We start from the raw sequence: 20,836 nt of genomic DNA on the forward strand, positions 1-20,836 counted from the left end.
TTTTATACTTTGCAGCTTTGATTGATTTGCATTTGATATGGTTTGACATAGTCCACATTTGGAATTTATGCTGTTGATTTTATATTTCTTTATATTTTTAACCCCTTTAATTAATCTCTCTTCACTTTATACTTACCAAAGGTAACCAGCCGACTGGAGTTGCTTAACATTTAATTTCATTTCTTTAAGTAATTAAGCATTTTATCATTCTTTTTTGTTTTAAATTATTTGATCGTTTGTAACCTTTTTGTTTTCTTTTTGGTGTTGCTTTGAATCTCTTTTAAGATTTATTTTATTTTTATCTACATGTCTGTATATGCCCCTGTGGGAGTATATGCCTTGCAGGTGATATGTGTGTATGCTAGCAAAAGCCAGGAGATGGACTTAGATTCCCTGGAGCTGGAGTCCCAGGTGACTTTAAGCTGTCTGATGTGTGTTATAGGACCCTAACTTGGGTCCTCTGGAAATAAAAGAAGACCTTTTAACCGCAGAGCCATTTCTCTGGCTCCTTGATGATAGCAGACTGGCTCTTCTGTTGTATTTCAACATTTTACTATTGCTTTATTTTCTCTATTCTCTAAACTTGATTCTCTAAAGTTTGACTTTTGATTCAGAATGAATTTTAAGGTATAAGCATGTTTAACATTTGTTGTTTTTGAAATGTGCTTTTATTTTTTTCTTCATTCAATTTATTTTATATGTATGAGTGTTTTGCCTGCATACATGTAAATACACCTGTGCATGAAATGGCTGTGGAGATCAGAAGAGAGTGTTGGATCCCCTAGAACTAGAGTTACAAATGATTGATGACAACCATGTGGGTACTGTGAACTGAACCTGGGTCCCCTGCAAGAGCAGCCAGTACTCTTAACCACTGAGTCGTCTCTCCAGCCATTTATCTCATCATTTTCTGCTTATATTTTATGTTTTCCATAGGACAGAAGGTACATTTTTACAGTAAAATAGCCATCTATTACTTACAGGCAAGGCCTGTCTCTCTCCCTAATTTGAGACAGGTGTCTGTGAATGTTAGTCCTACCACTCACTAGCCATGTGATATTGGGGACCTCATCTGAGCCTGAGCTCACAAACTCTGAGAACTCTGAGCTCTTCTGACAGACCTCATCAAACAGATTGTCTCCCTTAACATATCCCAAAGTGTGCAGCATCCGATGAGATAAGAATTATCCCGTACTTCCCTTTCCCATTCAACGTTCCAGTTCACTAAAGTGAGACCCTTAATTTAGCTACATTCAGAAACCAGTAAAATTGTGAATAAATATTTCTCTGTAGCAAATATTGATAGTAATATGAAAGCATTGGAAGTCACCATGAAGAAACCATAGACTGAGCCCTGAATTTGCAGCCAGTCTATCATGTGAGCAGGAAAAGTTCTTTGATCACCCTGGACATCAATGCCTTCTTTTATGAAAAAAGCATTGGACAAGATTAACTAGGCAGCTCTTTGGCATTTACTGCCTGTGGTTTTAAACATTTCTACTCAAAGAAACACCATGAGATAGGCACAAATGTCTATGGGGGATGGCATCTTTTAACTGTGCTAAGTTGCAGGGGCTCAACAGAGTTTATACCCTATTGAGTACCAATTACATACTCTCCAATCACATGCCTTGGATGAGATAACAGTGGATTACTATAGCAACACGAATGCAGCTGTGCAGGTCCTTTGGGTCAGGTGGGTGACATACTTGCCATTGATGACACCATCTGGATTGAGCATAGGGATGATCTTAAACACGAAATTTTCTCTCAAGAGCTTTGCCACAGGGTCACTGCTGACCAGGAACTCCAAGGTACCCTTCATCACCCAGCTGGCATTGCTCTCCCCTGGGTGAACCCGGGCTGTGATCATCTGATATGGACGATGGCCTGCAAGAAAGGAGATAAAAGAGAATTAAAGCTAGATGTGTTTTCTATTTTCATCAACAGAAGCTCCACAGAGACAGAATTACACCTGGAGGATATGAAGTCCTAAATAGGCTGATTGCTTCTAATACATGTCTGATCTACATTTATCCCTTTTCCATCTGCCTCCATGATTTTCAAGACTCAAGAGACTATGAGGACATTAAGGCTCAAGGCTGTTATCAAAAGCAAAGCACTTGTGGTATGATAAAAAGCCACAAAGTAGATTTTAAATCCATTAACTCTCCAGAAACCATTAGCAAGATGTTGGATGTCAAAGATCTGAGACTGAATCTTATCTTCAACACTTATCAGCTTTGAGATTTCAGCTAAATGACTTAATTTCTTTGAGGTTCTTTCTTCATCTGTAAAATGGGGACATTTATAATGATGACTTCATGTATTTATTAAAGGAACAAAAGGATGTAAATATAAAGTGTTTAATATAGTTTCTTCTATTCAGACCATGTTAGTTCACTCCCTACTCAATTATAGTCTGTGGGGAGGGTGAACCCTTCCATTCCCTAGCAGAAATAGAAGGCAAGGACAGAAGTGACCGACAGGGAACTCCATGACTGAAAGACATTGAATCTGATCTTAAAAGAGATTTGATGAAAGAATGAAGCACCTATAGACTCAGTATTATGGTGACAGTACTTTCTTCACTCCATAAAGTGGGTAAAGGAATACTAATCACAGATAATCACTGACTGGATAGGTGTGTGGAGGATGCATCAATGATGGAAGACTGAGACACTGAAGCCCCCTATTACTGAGATGTATTCTTAGGTCATATGTGAGCTCAAGTGGAAAAGTAGGGTTTTCTTTCGTTTTTGTTTGTTCGGGTTTTGTGTTTTGTTTATTTGCTTATTTTGTCTTGTTTTGTTGGGTTGGGGATTGAACCTAGTGTTTGACACATGCTAGACATGTGTTCTGCTATTGAGCTGAAACTCCAGCCTGGTGAAGGTGCTTTGACTGACAGCTCGTGTGTATTCTCCATATGCTGAGAGCTAGTGGGGGAAGAAGGGAGCATCATCTCAGGAATTTACCTTGTCTACTATAAACTCATGGCCGATTCCATGGATGGATTTTTTTCTGACTCTTCTTCTTTTGTGACCTTTTTTTTTTTATTCCAGATTGCTCCTAAACTTGCTGGATTGGTATGTGCAATTTGCTAAGTATAAATATAACCATGAAACAACTTAAAAGTTAATAATTTTGCTGTGTAATTTAAATTACTCCATATTAACTGTGCTTTTTCTGTTGTTCAATCATATAGGATTTTTATGAAACGAACTATGTCTCACATTGCATACAAAAAATGATAAAACTGAGTAACTTTTGACAATAGAACTAAAGCACAGACAACAAAATATACAAAGAAATGAACCCTTATATTACTGGATTATATTAATATCATCACCAGTTAAGACCAAAAAGACCCACTCTGCCTCTCATATTTCTGCCAAGGGTCATTGATCTGCTGAGTCTAGACGTAAGGGGCATAGTTCAAGGCATTTTTACTGACTGCAGTGAGAATGGTTTATTTCAATTCCTTGTAGGTCATCTGTGCATTAGAGATCATATTCAGTTATGCTTTTCCTTAAGCAGATGTTTTGAACGTGTTCCAGGAACTACAGCAGACACTGGGTAGGAAAAGTCAAATAAATCATGAACCTTGTTCTATAAGAGGCCACATCATTTGTCAGTAGTGACACGTATGAAGCACATAATGACAAGGGGGCTAATGGAGGTATGCACACAGCACCAAAAATAGATCGTAGAAGGGAAGGACATTTCTAAGGATGTGATAGTATTTGGACTGAGCCTTGCTGTCTAAGTATTGTCTTACCAGATAGAGAAGGTTAAAGGATCTTCCAAGCTAAATAAAGGACACGTGAAAAAATTACCAAGGAGAGAAGGTAGTGTGCTCAAAATGAAGAAGACGGCATGGTGGCTGAAACAAAAGGCTGGAGTCATGCGCATGAATGGATAGCACGAGACAGGCACAAGACCCCTCCACATATTTATTTGGCGGGATGTGGGGGGGGGGCTGGATTTTTCCTATAAGTCAGATGTTCTCAACAACTGAGTCAGCATGTCACTGGTTGGCTGTGATGGCTAATGGAGTCCACTGTAAAATCATCAGTGGCAAAGGAAGGCAAAGGGTTTCTAAGGGTATTGTACATGGCACAAACTGCTGGTTGCCTCTATATCAGCCTTTCCCTCCTTCTAACTCCCAGAGCCCTAATTTGGGGTAGGAGCACGAATTTACCCAGAATAAAATGCACAGCTTCACAGATGCTCTTCCAGGTAGGCATGACCATGGAACACATCTGAGGCCAAGGGGACATAAATGCTTGCAGGAGGGTAAGCCTTTTTCAAAAGCAGATTAGCGGAGACAGTTTCACCTGGTAAATGGCTACTTGTTAAAATCTTATGCTTTGTGTTTAGTTTTCTTCCTGTCCTGCTCATGGATGTAATATTTTCTTTCTTTCTTTTCTTTCTTTTTCTTTCTTTCTTTCTTTCTTTCTTTCTTTCTTTCTTTTTCTTTTTTTCTTTTTTTTTTTTTTTTTTTTTTGTTGGTCTTTTTGAAACAGGGTCTCCCTGTAGCCCCAGCTGTCCAGAGATGTGCCTGCCTCTGCCTTCCGAGTGCTGGGATTAAAGGCCTGTGCCACCATGCCCAGCAGATGTAATCTTTTTAGAGACAAAGGTCCTTGAAAATCAAGGTTACCTGATAAGCATGGTGAATGAATGGCAGAAAATGTGAGGGATCCTGCTAATCTCCTAAGGCAGCTGCACATGCCTACATCGGCTTCTTTTTGAGTCAGGGTCTCCCTGTAGCTCCAGATGGCCTATTTTGCCAAACCACTGCAATAGTATTTCCATTGCATCCTGTTAATCTCCAATCTAAAATATGAACGTAAGGTCAGGTTTAGAAATCATACTCTTTTAAGTGGTACTCATTCAGATGTGCTTTCTGGAAGGAGAAAAGAATGAATTGTGATGAGAATATTTAACAAATGCATTCCAGAAAAGAACAGTTGAGAATCAGTATTAGAAAAAAAGGACCCAGGCTGGAGGTATAGCTCATTTGGTAGTTTGCCTAGCATGCATGAAGCCCTGGGCTCGATTCCAGCATCACATAAACCCAACATGGTGGAGGCTATTGCAATCCTAGCACATAGGAGGTAGAGACAGGAGGATCAGAGTTCCAAGGTCATCCTTGGCTACATAGCTAGTTCAAGGCCAGCCTGGACTATGGTGAGGCCTTGTCTCAAAGAAAACACAAGAGGAACTGAGAGGAGATGAAGGAAGAGGGGAGGAGAGGAACCTGTAATGGTTTTGTATCAGGAAAAAGGCATGCCACAATTGAAGCTTAGAAAAAGAATTCTGATGTTATCATAGAGGATATATTTGCATGATCAGGAACAGTTTGGCATAGTGGTTTAGAGAAAATTTAGAGTATCGTATTTCCAGGGTTCAAACTCTTGTCCCACTATTTTATACTTAAAAAGGATTGAGTTAGTTTCTAGAAAAAAAATAAGCATTGAGTTTTCTTCATCTGTCAAGGATCATATAATAGAATATCATGGGCTGGGTGGATAACATACAACAGAATTTTATTTCTCAAAGTACAGGAAGCTGGAAGCCTAATATCAAGGTGTCAATATTTAGTGTCTGGTGACAGCCTGCTTCCTGGTTTCCAGGAAGCTGTGTCCTCACATGACAGAAGGGTTAAGGCAGGTTTCCAGTGTCCCTTTCAGAAGGGCACTAATCTTGTTCTTTAGTGCAGGGCCCCTCTCAAAGGCCTCGGCCCATTTTAGGGGTGAATATGAATATGAATTCATATATGAATATGAATTCATTTCCACATGAATATGGGGGAAATGCAAATATTCAGTCCATACCATAGTGGGGGTTCATGTGTGGCTAATCATTCATTAACTGAAATTTATAAACAAGTATGCCGCGTGGAGAACATACAAAGTTAGCTAACGGCACAACTGCATCAACTAGAGGTCAGTTTTTCTGCTATGCCATTTGCACAGTTAGTTTTACTCCTTCCAAATCAAGCTGCATTGGCATCCAACAAAATGCTTTTGGAGAAATGAAAAAGCTTGATGAGTATGCACCCAATCAGTAGCTTATTTTCAGTGTCTGCAATTCCGCATCACTCCCTTTGCGCTTTTTGAACTATGTTCATTTGCAACATATAAGACAACAATAGTAAATAATCCTAACCCAGTAAGAAGACATAAAAAAAATAGCTTAAGCTCTTGTAAATTTTTGACACCAACAGAACACTTCCCTTGTCTGGGCCAGTTGGCGTCCATTGCTTTTTATATGCAGTACAATGCACTGCTGTCGTCAATAAGCCAAATGCAAGCTCTTCCAGAGAGGCATCAGCATGATGTCTGTTTCCTTCGGAGAGTCAGGCATATCATCTATTATGCTGTAATATGCCACAAGACCTAGCAGGCTGTTTTAGCATCTTGAACACACAACACAGAAACCGTGGGCTCCAATGGAGATGTAAGCAGCATATCAGCCATTTACTTTGGTTTTCCTCGTATTCCCTCTGTGATTTAAAACAATTTTGTAGTCATATTGGTAAGATAAACTTACGGGACCAGTGAGTTGTAGCAGCAAATGGCACTTCAGAGAACCCATAATAGACAACAGCTGTGAAGAGCATGCAACACACGTATACCTTTTTTTTCCTTGTAATTGACGATTTCAGCCTTAGTAACTCATTTCTGCTTAGGATTTGGCAACAAATGTCAGGTACCTACATTGATTTTATTTCTCTACAATTCATAAAATCTATTCAAAAGACCATTCTAGCCTAGGCATGATCCATGATTTGGCCATATTTTAATTTAAAAAGTTAAATATTGAGTTTATGTCAATGATAATCACCTCTTTAAAGAAAAATTAGGACCAAGTAGGGAATGGAACAATGGCCAAGAGATATGAGGATATCAGCAGCAAAAAGTTGAGTGAACACTGAAGACCTCTGTGATGTTACGTGTGTGTACTCAACTATGTTAACATCCTTTGATTTCTTTCTTTCAATACTATCACTTTTTTTTACTGGCATTCTGCAGGCTGGTAGGAATTTCCAGAGGGCTATGACTTCTCTACCCTTCAGAGAAACTAATAACTGCCTCATGTGATAGATAGGCTGCACAAATAATTACAGTCTAATAATATCAGAGACATTTATCCAGATAGTGTTATAATAGACTACTCATTAATGTATTATTTATAATGATCCACAAAACTGGGAATGACTTCAATGTGCAACCACACAAAAAAAATGAGCTAAGGAATTGGTGTGCAAAACAGAATACTATTCAGCCATAAAAAATAGCACTTGCATATTTTTTTTCTGTTGACATGAAAAGATATCTGGGACAAGATTTTAAAATGAAGAAAAGGGATAGTTGCCTCAGAGCAGTATCCCATCTGTTTGTAGTTATAGCATCTATTTAAAGATACCTATACATAGAGATGCATCTGTGAGTGGAGGTCATCTGGATAATTTTTATGTCTTCTTTATCCTAATTCAGAGAATGAGGGATTATATGGGGTTGAAGCATTAGCTGTACAGAAGGGAAAAGTGGGAAAGCAGCTACAAATTAGCTTGCACCTGCCTGCAAGCTTTTGTAGCACATGTAGATACCACCTTGTAAGTTTTAGAAGGACCATAGAAAATCACAGTGCAAATCTATGACAAGGCAGACTTCTTATGGGAGCTGTAGGTTCCGAGGTTAAAAGGGAAAAGAGATAAGACAGAAGACTGATTTCAAGTGAAGTCAGCTAATATGAACTCTGACAAACCTAGAAGATAGTGTATAAAAACAGCCTGACTAATGGGCTGTGGGGAGACGAATAAACAAAGAAATAAGAGGAAGATGCCAAGGAGATGGCTCAGTGGCAAAGCACTTGGTACACATGAGTGAGGACCTGATTTTGAATTCCCAGAACCCTTGTAAAGATGGATGCAGTAGCACACTTCTGTACTCAGTGGCCTACATTAGGATGGAGACAGGGACAGGAAAATCCCTGGAGCTCACGGACCAGTTGGCCGGTGGGGAACAACTGGAGACCCTGACTCAAACAAGGTAGAAAGCAAGGACTGACACTGAACGTTGTCCTCTGAACACTGCAAGCCCTCACATACACAAACATATACACATCACAAACACACACACACACACACACACACACACACACACGTGCACAAAAGATTAAAAACAAAACAAAAGAAATGAGAAGAAAGGAAGCCCCATTGCAAGCAAGTTCTGAGTGCTGCAATCTGGATCTCAAATGTCCACTGAAGGCCAAGTGTTGAAGGTCTAGTCCGTCAACACCCCCTGTGATGCTACTGGGAAGGGTGAACCGACATGTGCTGAGTTCATGACTTTGAAGGGATGTTAGCACTCCAGCACCTGCTTCTCTGTCTATTCACTTCCCACATGCCCTACGCAGAGTATCTTCCTTTCCACATATCTCTGCCATCATGTCTAGGCCAGAAAGCAACTTACCAGGCACTATAACCTCTGAAATCATGGGTTAAAATGAACCTTTCCTCTTTATAAGCTTATTATATCAGGTACTTTGTCACAGTAATGGAAATCTGACTAATACACTAAGTGAAAAGAATATTTTGAATTGGGTAGAGTGATTATATTTATCATTTTAATGTTTGCAACAAAAATTTCATACTATGCATGCACTGTGTAGTTCTCACCAGCATAGCTTAAAAAGCTTTCCATATCAACATAAAATCATCCTTCTGTCTTTTAAAACTAGCATTATTGCACGATAATGTATATGAAATAAATTTTTATCAATTTTAGGTTTATAATTCAGTCCCTTCTTCTCCCAAGGCTCAGGGATCATTGTGGAAGTGGGGGTAGAGATTATAATAGCCAGAAGGGGTAAATGAACACAAAAAGACAATGCTTTCTGGACATGACAGAGCAGTTGTGCATATGAACACACAGTGCTTGTGACAGCATTCACAAGACCTGTGCAAGCCTAAGTCAGACAAATCCCGGCACAGATAGGGGAGGTGGGCACGGAGGGCTAGCCCTAGCTGAGGATCTGTTAGCAAAAGATCCTTCTGGGAGAGGGAGAGTCAGTTTTCTTTTAGAGTATGACACCTGTTAGGTTGAATGGGCTCAAATGCATGGACCCCCACAGAAGAACATTTGGTGGACACAAATTAGACTCAACAGGCTTTAAAAACATAATAATAGAGGACATGAAGTGAAATGGTTATAGGAGGTGGGGGCAGAGATGATAGTTGATGGGGGAGGGATCTGAATATGGTCAAAATACATTGTATGAAATTCCCAAAGAATCAATAATAAAAATATTATTTAAAAACTTTTCCAAACATGTATAAAATGCTATAAAATGGGATGAATCATTGCATAAGGCATCATTATGAGCTCCAAGTTTCCCTCACTTGCCTTGCAGGAAACCCTCTCACCGTGCTTTTTAAAATATGATATTTTTATTAATTCTTTGAGAATTTTATACCTACATCACATTCACCCCCCATTCCGCTCAATAATTCCTCCTAGATCCATGTCCACACCCTCTTCAACTTTGTGTCCCTGTTTTGTTGTTTGTTTTATAACCCATTGAGTCCAATTTGTGCTATCTCTATTTGCATGGGTGTGGGGGCCATCCACTGGAGCGTGTTCTACCTACAAGGGGCCACACACTTAAAGATATCAGCTTACTTTTCCTGTTGTATGTGGAAGGTTTTTAAAACTATACTTTCTAAATAAATTCTTCAGCAGATACATGGTTGACAAATTCTTCCTTAACTCTTCAGTTTGTCTTTTCATTTCCTTGACTATGCACTTTGAGGCAAAAAAAAAAAATGTTTTCTTAAGTTTATTCTTTCTTTTTCTGGTTTAGCTGTTTTGTGTCCCATTTGAAAAATCTTTGACTAATTTCAGTGTGACCATAATTTTCTTTTGCAAGATTTATAGTCTGTTTTTACACTTAGTTTTATTCATTTTAGCTCTTAGAGAGTTCAGAATAAGCTATACCGTAATGGTTGACATTTCCCCCTCATGGATATATCCTTTAGGATTTTGTATATATTCAATCTTCTGCAAGTAATGATAATCTTATTTTTCCTTTCCAAATCTTAAAGCATTTATTTCTTTTTCTTGGTTCTCAGGAGAAGGGGAGAATTTTACCCCCAGGGAATATTTGGCAATAAGAAGAGACTCTTTTCATTGCCACTCCTGGGAATTTCAATACTATTGTCATCTACTGAGTAGTGGCCAGGGCCATTGCCAAACATTCTACAATGCATAGAGCAATCTCCCACCAAAAGTCTCCTCTGTCCTAAAACATTAAAGCAGTGATTGCGAAGAATCCTGGCTCAATCCACTACCTAGACTCTGCAGCACAATGCTGAGCAGGTAGCCATCCTCTCGTTCCCATCTTTGAAAGAGCACGATCAGCATTCTATCCGGTTAGAAAACGTCTCTCTACTACTGCTTCCTAAGGGAATGTTCCTGAAGTCCTGGGGATTGAGCTTCATGTATGGTAGGAAAGTATTCTATATCTCTGAGTTTCCTTCCTATTTTCTATAAGTCTTGTATTAAAATTATATCCAATTATTTTAAGTGAAAATGTCACCATCTATCGAAATGAGCATAAGATTTGCTCCTTTATCTTTTAATATAGTGAATTAGATTAATCTATTTATTTTAAATTACCTTGTAGAAAATCTGAGTGTATTCAAACATTTTAAAACTGAAGAACAATTACCAGTGAACAGTCATTCCATTTTGTAATGCTCCACCCGCTCACCACCTCTCACAAGATAATTTTAAAGCAAATCTCAAATATCACTTATTTCAACATTGACTGAACTTTTTCAAGTTACATAAACATTTCTCTCTTGGAATAAAATCAACTGGATTGTGAAATATTATATTTTTATATAATTCTGGAAGAGTAGTTTCTTCAGGATTTTGGCATTAGTGTCTCACGAGGAAATTAGTCTATAATTTTTCTTTCCTGCAGTATCCTTGTGAGGTTAAAGCAACACGTCATGATGAGCTGGAAAGCATTCCTTCTTTATCTTTTCTGTGCAAGATTTATGACTATTATAATTATTTCATCTTTAAGTGTACACCAAATTTCTCTGACAAAGTCGTCTGAGCCTGGGACTATGTCAAATGATTTTAATAAATAATTTATATAATCAAAAATCCAATTTGTCTGGAGGTATATTCAAATTATTTACTAACATAGTCAACTATTTAGTTTTCAGTTTCTTCTTTCGTCAACTTGGTAATCACACATTTCTATACTTTAACATTTTAATTTATATTTCTAAAATTGTTGGCATAAAGTTGTTTTCAAACCTTTCTTATTACATCTTATAAGTCTCTAGTAGTGCCCTTTATTTTCATTTCTGATATGGGGGGTACTTTATTCTGAATTAATCTCAAAATGAGCTGTGCACTTTTATGTCTTTTCCAAGGACCAATTCTTTGTTTACTTTCTTTTTAAATTGTTTTCTTTTTCATTAATTTCTGTTACTAGTCTTTTAACTTTTTTCTTTCTTGAACTTTCTTACCTTTTATTATATTGTGCCTTAACAGTAATAAGTCTAAGAGGGAATTTAGGGCATTGGCCCAGCATATGATGAAATTTTTTAAATGTCACCCATGTTTTTAAAAGCTGATCTGGGATGCAATATTCCATAATCACCAATTGGATTAAGTTAGTTAGTAATGTTCACATTTGCTAATATTAAATATCGTTGTCTATCAATCACTGAGAAGGGTTTGCAAAAATTCCCAAAGAATATTGCAGTTCTGTCCATTTCTCCTCATACTGTTGTCAAATCCTGACTTGTTTTAAGATTATGTGATTAATGTCACACAGATTTCAAGTTGGTTTATGGCCTAGATTACATGAACATTTCATAATTATGAAACAATTTTCTTTCTCTTATGGTATTTTACATAAATGTCTCCTTTGTTTGGATTAATATAGCTACGCTGGATTTCTTTGGGCACCTATTTATAATACGTGTCTTTTCTAATGTCTTTAATTTCAAACTTGCTACAACTTTTCATCAGATACTTGACTCCAAAGCAGCATATCGTTAGATACTGTATTTTATGCTGTCTGACATTCTTTTGTTTTATGTCAGTTGGAAGGTTTATTCAATTTACACTTGTTGGAGTAGATGGAAGCAGTTGTAGGTTTAATGCTATCCAGTATTACTTTGCTGTCCATTTACCCTAACTTGTATGACAGATTTCATTCCCTTTATTACCTGCATTTGTTTTGAATGGGTAGAAGTTTTGCTATTTTTCCTTTGCCTCCTTGATTAGTTTAGTAGTTACATATCTTTTTATTATTCTTCAGTCAATATCCTTAGAGATTATAAAATGTATCTTTAACTTATCATATGGTAATAGTCTGTTCTGTTCCCATTTCTACCAGATATTAAAACCCATAAGACATTTATTATATTAGAACGTCAGCATTAGCTTAGATTAACTCATATATTTCTCCTTTTAATTGTTCTTTACTCAGTGTTTTAGTAACAAAATTCAATGGGGTTTCTTTATTTTCCTTCTGGTGAAAACAACACTGCAGAATTTCTCTAGCAAGTATCTGTGAACCATGAGTACTCACAGGATTTATTTGAAAATGGTATTATTTTATTCTCAGTTTTAAAAGATACTTATGTGGGACGCAGATTGCTATTGACAATTATGATGAGTTCGGTTCCCATTTCTCTTCATGTTATTTCTGCTGGAGTCTTATGAAAACGTGGTTGCTCTTCACAATTCTTTAAAAAGCATCTAGGATTTATCTCCTTGTTTGGGGAAGATAGGAATGAGTACTTTTGTTTTCTGTTGTACTGCTTATTTACACACGTTTTCCAAGAGAACAGAAGAAAGATGTCATCAAATTTAACCAACTCTGGAACTTTCTTATATATTTTTAAGATTTCTTTGTTGATTTTCTTGAGCCTTTCAGAGATGCAATCCTGGCAAATAAATAATAAGTCTTTCTTTGCAAAAGTTATTTCACCTATTTTTAATAAATTTCTAATTTCTTAAATGGATTTTCAATATTGAAAATAGTCTTGCTATCATGATTGGTGGCTCTCTGGCAGATTATCAAATACTCCTGTCTAGCTCTGTTGAAATGTGTAGGATTACACAGGTGTGCATTCAGAACATTTCAATAGCACCTTGCCACTGAGTGGGCACATTCACTAACATCATTCCTTGCAGCACTTACAGTAAATCTGTGGAGTAAGCAAGGCAGGTATTATCATTCTCTTCGTGCTTACCAGAGTGGAGAGGAGAGCAAGCAAAGAAGATGTTGGGTGTTCTGCATCAAAATCTGATGTTCTTTTCATTTTATCATGTTCAGGTCTCTGTGTGTATATATTTAAGGGAAAAGCTGATACAGATTTTTCATCCATTCTATAGGCTGCCTCTTCACTCAAATGACAGTGTCCTTTGCTATACAGAAGGTTTTTTGTTTGTTTCTTTGTTTTTTAGTTCATGAGGTCCTATTTGTCAATTGTTGGTCTCCTTAAAAGTATTTTATGGGGCTGGAGAGATGGAGAGATGGCTCATCAATTAAGGGCACTGGCTATTCTTGGATAAGACCCAAGTTGGAATTCCAGTACCCACATGGAGGCTAACAAACATCCATAAGTCCAGATCCAGGGGATCTGACACCCTCTTCTTCTTCAGCAGGCACTACATGGCATGAGTGCACTTACATGCAGACATAACATTCATATGCATAAAAACAAATAAATATTTTTAAATAAATAAATATTTCATTACTTCTTTGTGAATTTCATAACAATATATTCGAAAAATATTTCTCCCTTTTAAGTCCAATATGTGCTGCTCAAATACTCGGATGTGGAACATACCCTGGAATATGGTCACACCCTTGAAGAAAACTGACTCTCTCTGTCCCAGCAGCTACCATATGTCAGTAGCTCCTCAGCTAGAGGTAGAACCTCTTGCCCACCTACCTCCTCAATGCTTGGATTTTGTCTTGCTTGAGTTTGAGAGGGCTTGGGCATGCTGCCACAATTGCTGTGCGTTCATGTGTGAAACTGCCCTGCTGTCTGGAAAGCACCATTTCCTTAGAGTTGTCCACCACCTCCGGCTCTTACAATCTTTCTGCCCCAGTTTCTGTGATGATTCCTAAACCAAACCTTGGGGAGAGGGATGTGATTCCCTTTGGGAGCTGAGCACTCCTCAGTCTCTTATTCTCTGCACATTGACCAGTTGTGGATCTCTGTGATAACTTCCTTCCACTTCAAGAAGTAGCTTCTCTGATGAGAATTAAGGAATGCACCAATACACTGTTGTAGCAATAAATCATTAAGAGTCATTTTAAAACTATGATTGTTTCATAGAATATTAGCAATAGGTTCCCCCCTAGGGCTTACCACCTATTTAGCCACAAGTTTTTGGCCCCGATATTGGGGCCATGGATGGGTTCCATCTCATGAAGTAAGCCTTAAAACCTATAAGAGGGTGGTTGGTTACTCCAATAACATTCGTGTCACTATTGCACCAGTGGGCATAGTTTCTTTTTTCAGGCCAGTCATTATTATAGTGAGGTCCACGCCTGGCTGAGATTGATTATTACTTTTCTCCTCTGGTAGCATGCATAATACATTCTAATTCTGTAAATGCTACCAATAGCGATGAAGGTTCAAGGTCAGTACCTACTTGATTTCTCCATGTTTTATGAGTCAAGAACTCATTGTCTTCAGCAATAGAATCTTACCATCAGGATATAGAGAGTAATCAAGAGCACTAGCAATAACCTGTAATGTTTGAGGGTTTATGGGATCCCACTGGCCAACAACTCAAAGACAGATAACCCATTCCTACTACGAATGTTTTCATTTGCTAGAATGAGGTGTCTAGTGGGAGTATTGTCCTCCATTATAGGGTAGCTCCATTTAAGCTCTTTCTGTATATGCATATATTTTAGAAAATGTCTAAAGTTGTAGGCTTTCATATTACTTTTTCCAACTTTAAAAAAAATTATTATTTTTTATTGTTTGTGTATGAGTGTATTGCCTTCATGTGTGTGAGTATACCCATGTCATACAACATCCACAGAAGTCAGAAGAGGACGTTGGATTCCCCTGGAACTGGAGTTATGGATAGTTGTTAGCCACCAGGTGGGTGCTGGGAATTGAAACTGGGTCATCTGAAAGAGATGGCTGAGTCATCTCTCCAGCCCCTCAAAATGTTTTTAGTGTTGGTTATCTTTCCCCATATTCCTTCCTCTACCCTATCTACACATCCTACATCCCATTTAATCTTTCCTATTCCATTATTCCCTTTTCCACTTTATAACACTGTATTCTATCTCCTTTGAAATATCTCACCTCCTGCATGGTTCCTTACTACTTCCCTAACTTCTATGAATTTTCCATAAGAACCAAAAGACTGAATCTAAAGATTTAAAGCAGTATCCAAAATTAGAGAAGAAATGTGATATTAATCGCTCTGGGCCTGGGTTACCTCACTCGGGATGATTGTTTCCCCATTTATCTGAAAACTTCATAATTTCATTTTTGCTAATAGTTGAATAATATTACATGGTATGAATGTACCAAATTTTTCTTATCCATTTATCAGTAGATGGATATCTAGGCTGTTTCTATTTCCTAGATATTGTGACTAGAGTAGCAATGAATATGAATGAGCAGATATCTCTCTAGTAGGACATAGAGATGTTTAATTATATGGCCAATTCTGGTATGGCTGGGTCTTGTGGTAGATCTATTTCTAGCTTTTTGGAAAACCTCCATACTGATTTCTATAGTTTACATTCCCACCAGCAATGGATAACTCTTCCCCTTTCTCCTCATCCATGCCAACACTTCTTATCACTTGCTTTCTTATCTTAGCCATTCTGACAAGGGTAAGATGAAATTATAATGTAGATTTCAATGCATTTCCCTGATTGTAAAGATGTTGAACATTTTTCAAATGTTTCTCAGTCATTTCAATTTCACCTTTTGAGAACTCTGTATGGCTCCATGTTCCATTTTAGTTCTTTGCAAATTCTAGATAATTAACCCTCTGTCAGATGCATAACTGGTGTGGTGGTTTGAATGAAAATGTTCCCCATAGGCTCCAATTATTTGGACATTTTTCCCCAGTTGGTGGCATTTGGAGGGGGAGGGGTTTGGGGAGGTGTGGCCATGCCAGAGGAAGCACATCATCAGGGGCAGGCTTAGAGAGTTCTTAAGCTTTGCAAGATTTCCAGTAGCTCTCTGCCTCCTGTGCCTGCCTGAAGATGTGAGCACTTATCTTTCTGCTCCTGCTCAAGCCACTTCTACCGCCATGCCTCTCTGCCATGACAGACTCTAATCCCTCCAGAACCTGGAACTGTAAACTAAAACTCTTTTTTTTATGTTTCCTTGGTCATGGTGTTTTATCAGAGCAATAGAAAAGTAACAAATAGGGCTGGTAAACGTTTTCCCATTCTTAAACTGCCTCTTCACTCAAATGATGGTGTCTTTTCAATGAAGAAGATTTTTTAACTTTCATGTAATCCCATTTGTCAATTAATAATGCCTGTGCTATCATGGTCCTCTTTAGGAAGTCCTTTCCTCTATCTATAAGTTCCAGTGTATTCCCTACTTTCTCTTTAATCAAATTCAGAGTATGAGATCTTCTGTTGAGGTCCTTGATCCATTTAGATATAGTTTTCTAGAGGGTGAGAGATATGGATGTAGTTTCATTCATTTACATGTAACTATCCAGGTTGACCAGTACCACTTTTTGAAGATGCTGTCTTTCTCCTACTTATACTTTTGCTCTCTTTGTCAAAAATCAAGTGCCCATAGGTGCATGGACTTATATCTGGTCCTCAATTCTATTAAACTGACCAATGTGTCTGTTTTTTTATGTCAGTACCATGCTGTTTTTATCACTATAGCTCTATAGTATAAAGTGATACATCTAGCAGGATTTTATTGTTCAGAACTATTTGTGTTATATTGGGTTTTTTGTGTTTCCATATGAAATTTAAGGTTTTTTTTTCAATTTCTGTGAAGAATTGTGCTGGTAGGGATTTGGGGATGGACTGAATTGAACCTTCAGATTGCTTTTGCTAGAATGGTTATTTTTACTGTGTTAATCCTACAATTTCATGAGTATGGTAGGTCTTTCCATCTTCCAGTATCTTCTTCAATTTATTTTTTTCAGTGTCTTAAAGTTCTCATTGTACAAGTTTTTTACTCTTTTAGATGTGTTCCAAGATATTTTTATGAAGTGGAAACAGAAGAGCCCATGGAGATTCTTGGCCAGCTACCCTGATCAAATCAATGAACTCCAGGATCAGTGAGATAAGAAATAATTAAGAAGAAATAAGGTAGGAACCAATGGAGGAAGACACCTAATGACAGCCTCTGGCCTCCACACATGCATGCACGGTGCACATACCTGTGCACACACATGTGAACATGTGCACATGCATAAACCTCATGCACACACAACGTACAACAATATACCTTCCTGATAGTTTTGTCATGAAATACTTAACATCGTTTCCTACAACTCGTGAAATAGTCTTCTTTTTGAGATTCACTGTTCCCCAAACACACCATGTCCACTCCTTTCTGTCTTCACTTTTCTACCTTATAGACTCTCGTGCCAGTTACTCTCAAGACTCTTCCAGCAGTGAGAATAGCTCCCTTTCTCTAGGTCTTATGGCACCTGATCTGTGCATCTGTACACAACTTACCATGATATAACCTTATCATCCTCTTTGGTGTTTAGTCCCTTAGTCTATCCTACTTCCTTTATCTTATTTCTTTGTCCCTATACCTCAGCATATCAACACTGTTCAGAAAAAGGTCCACCGAAGAGATGGATATACTTCCATGTAATTAGCTGCTGTGATTAGGTCCTCTGCAACCAATTATTTCACAACATGCTGACTCATTCTTTTCATTCATTAAAAGGATATTCACTGAGATCTTCTAATTTCCCAGGAACTATAATGGAAAGCGGAAATATAATAGGAAGTAAAGGGCAAAGTTCTACACAACAAGTTTACTTTTGGTCGGAAAAGCAAAAGCAGCATCATGTAAGTTTTGGAAGGGGGGAGCAAAGCAGGAAGGCATGGAGAACAGAGAGTGGGTCATCACTGTAGGAAAGAGTGTGGGTTGAGGAATGGACAATCAAGCAGATACCTCCCTGGACTGAGGAAAAATCATTCATTCCAGAAACCGAATACACTGAAGTGGGCCATAAGTACGAAGGTGGTCCCATGTACACACACCACAATCTGATTTGTTCTTTTGCTCCATATCATATTCTTTTCTGTGCCACAGCCAGAGTAATGTCTTAAAAGCCTAGATAAGAAGACCATTTAACTCCTTTATATAAGATAAAAAGATGTTATTCTATGCCTCAAGTATAAAAATGATGTTATATTTAACAAATTTAAAACATCTCTTTAAATTTGTTCTGGATGTGTTCACCCATCAGAATCGTTCACTTCATGTGACCACAGAGAAAGTGTCCTTCACAAACATCAAGCAAGAATAAATAACCACTATTTATTAAACACCCAGTACCTTCTGTCTGATACCAACCACCATGGATACCAATGAGCATTAGAGTTTATGTCCTCTAAAAGGTCCCCATTTTTCTATAAGACAGTAAAAGGTATTTGCAAGGAGCACTTCTTCCAACTATCTCATTGTTTCTCATACTACAAAGTGCATATACTTCTGCATATTGTATTAAAATACAGATTCTATTCTGAAAATTCTGGGGTAAAACCCAAAACAGCATTTGTAATGAGAGATCACAGTTTTGAGTAGCAAAACTCTCTCTGTACATTGGAAATATAATGCAAACCTCTTGAGTATTTGTTTTCTAAAAATAAATTTTTATAAAATTAAAAAACACTGAAAGTAATTTAATTAATATATTTCATTTAATCCAACAGAATTTTAATTGGATTAAATATATAAAATGACTAGCAATGTTTGTTTTGTTTAGACATAAGGAATTTGGTATATGTTTTGTAGTTTTAGTGCATTCAGTTTGGACTAATCACTTTAATTGCTCCGTAGCCTCAAATGTTCACTGTAGTGAACAATGGGACCCCATACCCTCTATAAATCTCTCACTGAAACCCTTCACCACTGTTCATAGTTAGTTCATTATACCCCAAAGGAATATAGTGGCTACAATGAGGAAATGAATAAAAGAATAAGATTTTCCTTACAAACAAAGAATTCTGTCTCACTGCCTTATTTCTCATGAAACAATCCAATTTCAAAATATTACAAACTCACATTTCTTTGCAAAGGGTTATTTCGCCTTCTTATTTTGTAGCCTTCTGTCTGAACTATGAGAAAGTGGGTTCACATAATGGGTATAAATGAAAAGAAAATCAGCAAATCTATTCCTGTGCAGTTTTCAGATAACCAAGAGGAAGTGGTGTAATGGAGGCTGAGACAACAGTTTTAGACTCTGCATAAATATGAGTAAATTCATCTGCATTTCCTCATCTGAATCAAACTCTACAGACTTTTCTGGAGATTGTGTTATATTATAATATGCTGGAAATAAAAAATAATACATCTGTGCTGTAATGATACATAATATATACAGCATAATAATACAGTATGTGGATTGGGTTTGAGAAATTTGCTACACATAGAAACAACAGTCACTTGGGAGAAGTGTGTAATCGCATCAAGAAAATTGCAGACAGATGCTATACACCCACCCCCACCAATCTGTCAGCTGATCTCAGCTACAAGTGTTTGCAAGTGTGCTTCAGACTTACCAGCTCACTTGTAGCCCATGCTACTGGCTCTTCTGCTCCCACATCTCTGCAGTCGAGTTACTACTGCCAGAATGAATACATTAGTAGATACCTGCAACCTCAAAGAGGTGTAAAGAAATACCCAGGAACACTCCCAGCACCAACAGACCACTGCAGATGGGGCCTAGGCACTAACGGCTGTCACTTAAGTATTATCTTAGGAAGATATGGTCAAGGTCCTAGCAATCTTCTTCCAGAGCCTGTGTGCACTATCTCAACAGAGTATCACAGAAATTTCTGGAAACATAACCAAAGCAAGACGAGAAGAAGACTTTGGATGCTCATGAAGACTCATCCTACATCTCCCAGCCTGTGACACTCTATTAAATTTAAACACATAACAGGTGTATTATAAAGCACTGAAAGATGAGTAACTTGAACAGAGACAGCTACTGACTTCATTCTGAAAATTTGAAATTAGTTTTAGTAAGAAATTCTGTTCCCAAATCACATACAATTTCAAGTTTGGCTCTCCTTCCCCAATGTACTTAAATAGAAAAATGATGAAAATATGCAAAATCCTTTTTCTTTGAGATATAAGAACTCATTGCAGAATTACAGAAACCCACCTGGCCTCCATCTTACTATGTAGCCCAGGCTGCCTTCCAACTTGAAATCCTCCTCCCAGCTTCTCCCAGTGCTGGGATTACTAGTATGTGCCAAGTAGTCCACTTGGGTGGAATGCAAAGTCTGTGAGGAAGTAGGCTGTAGGTTCCAAAGACAGAGTTGCCTTTGGAAGCAAAGTCTTTGGCTCTTGGAACGTCACTGAAGCTGATCAGGATTCAGGATATTACAACATATCAATGAAGACAGAAAGGAAAAAATAAGAAGGGCGAAGGGGTGAACATGTAAATTGTGTGAAAGAGGCTTTTTAAAATAAGTAAGCAGGATATTGTACAAATGAAAGTCACTTCTCTTCATTTCATTATCTTTCAGGAATCTTGGGCTTCCCCCCAACCCATTCCAGGTCCAGTTTTTTATGATG

At 37.7% G+C, this 20,836-nt stretch overlaps 1 protein-coding gene across 1 annotated transcript in view; it reads right to left on the reverse strand.

Moving 5' to 3' along the window:
• Positions 1–20,836, reverse strand: part of Agbl1 (ATP/GTP binding protein like 1) — a 912,025-nt gene that overhangs the window by 607,393 nt on the left and 283,796 nt on the right. The window contains exon 18 of the mRNA XM_008852348.2: positions 1,710–1,890. Coding sequence (XP_008850570.2) covers positions 1,710–1,890 — 181 coding nt within the window. The remainder of the gene's footprint in view (positions 1–1,709; positions 1,891–20,836) is intronic.

The sequence above is a fragment of the Nannospalax galili genome, unplaced genomic scaffold (genome assembly GCF_000622305.1).
Source record: "Nannospalax galili isolate Female #2095 unplaced genomic scaffold, S.galili_v1.0 scaffold63, whole genome shotgun sequence".
NCBI lineage: Eukaryota > Metazoa > Chordata > Mammalia > Rodentia > Spalacidae > Nannospalax > Nannospalax galili.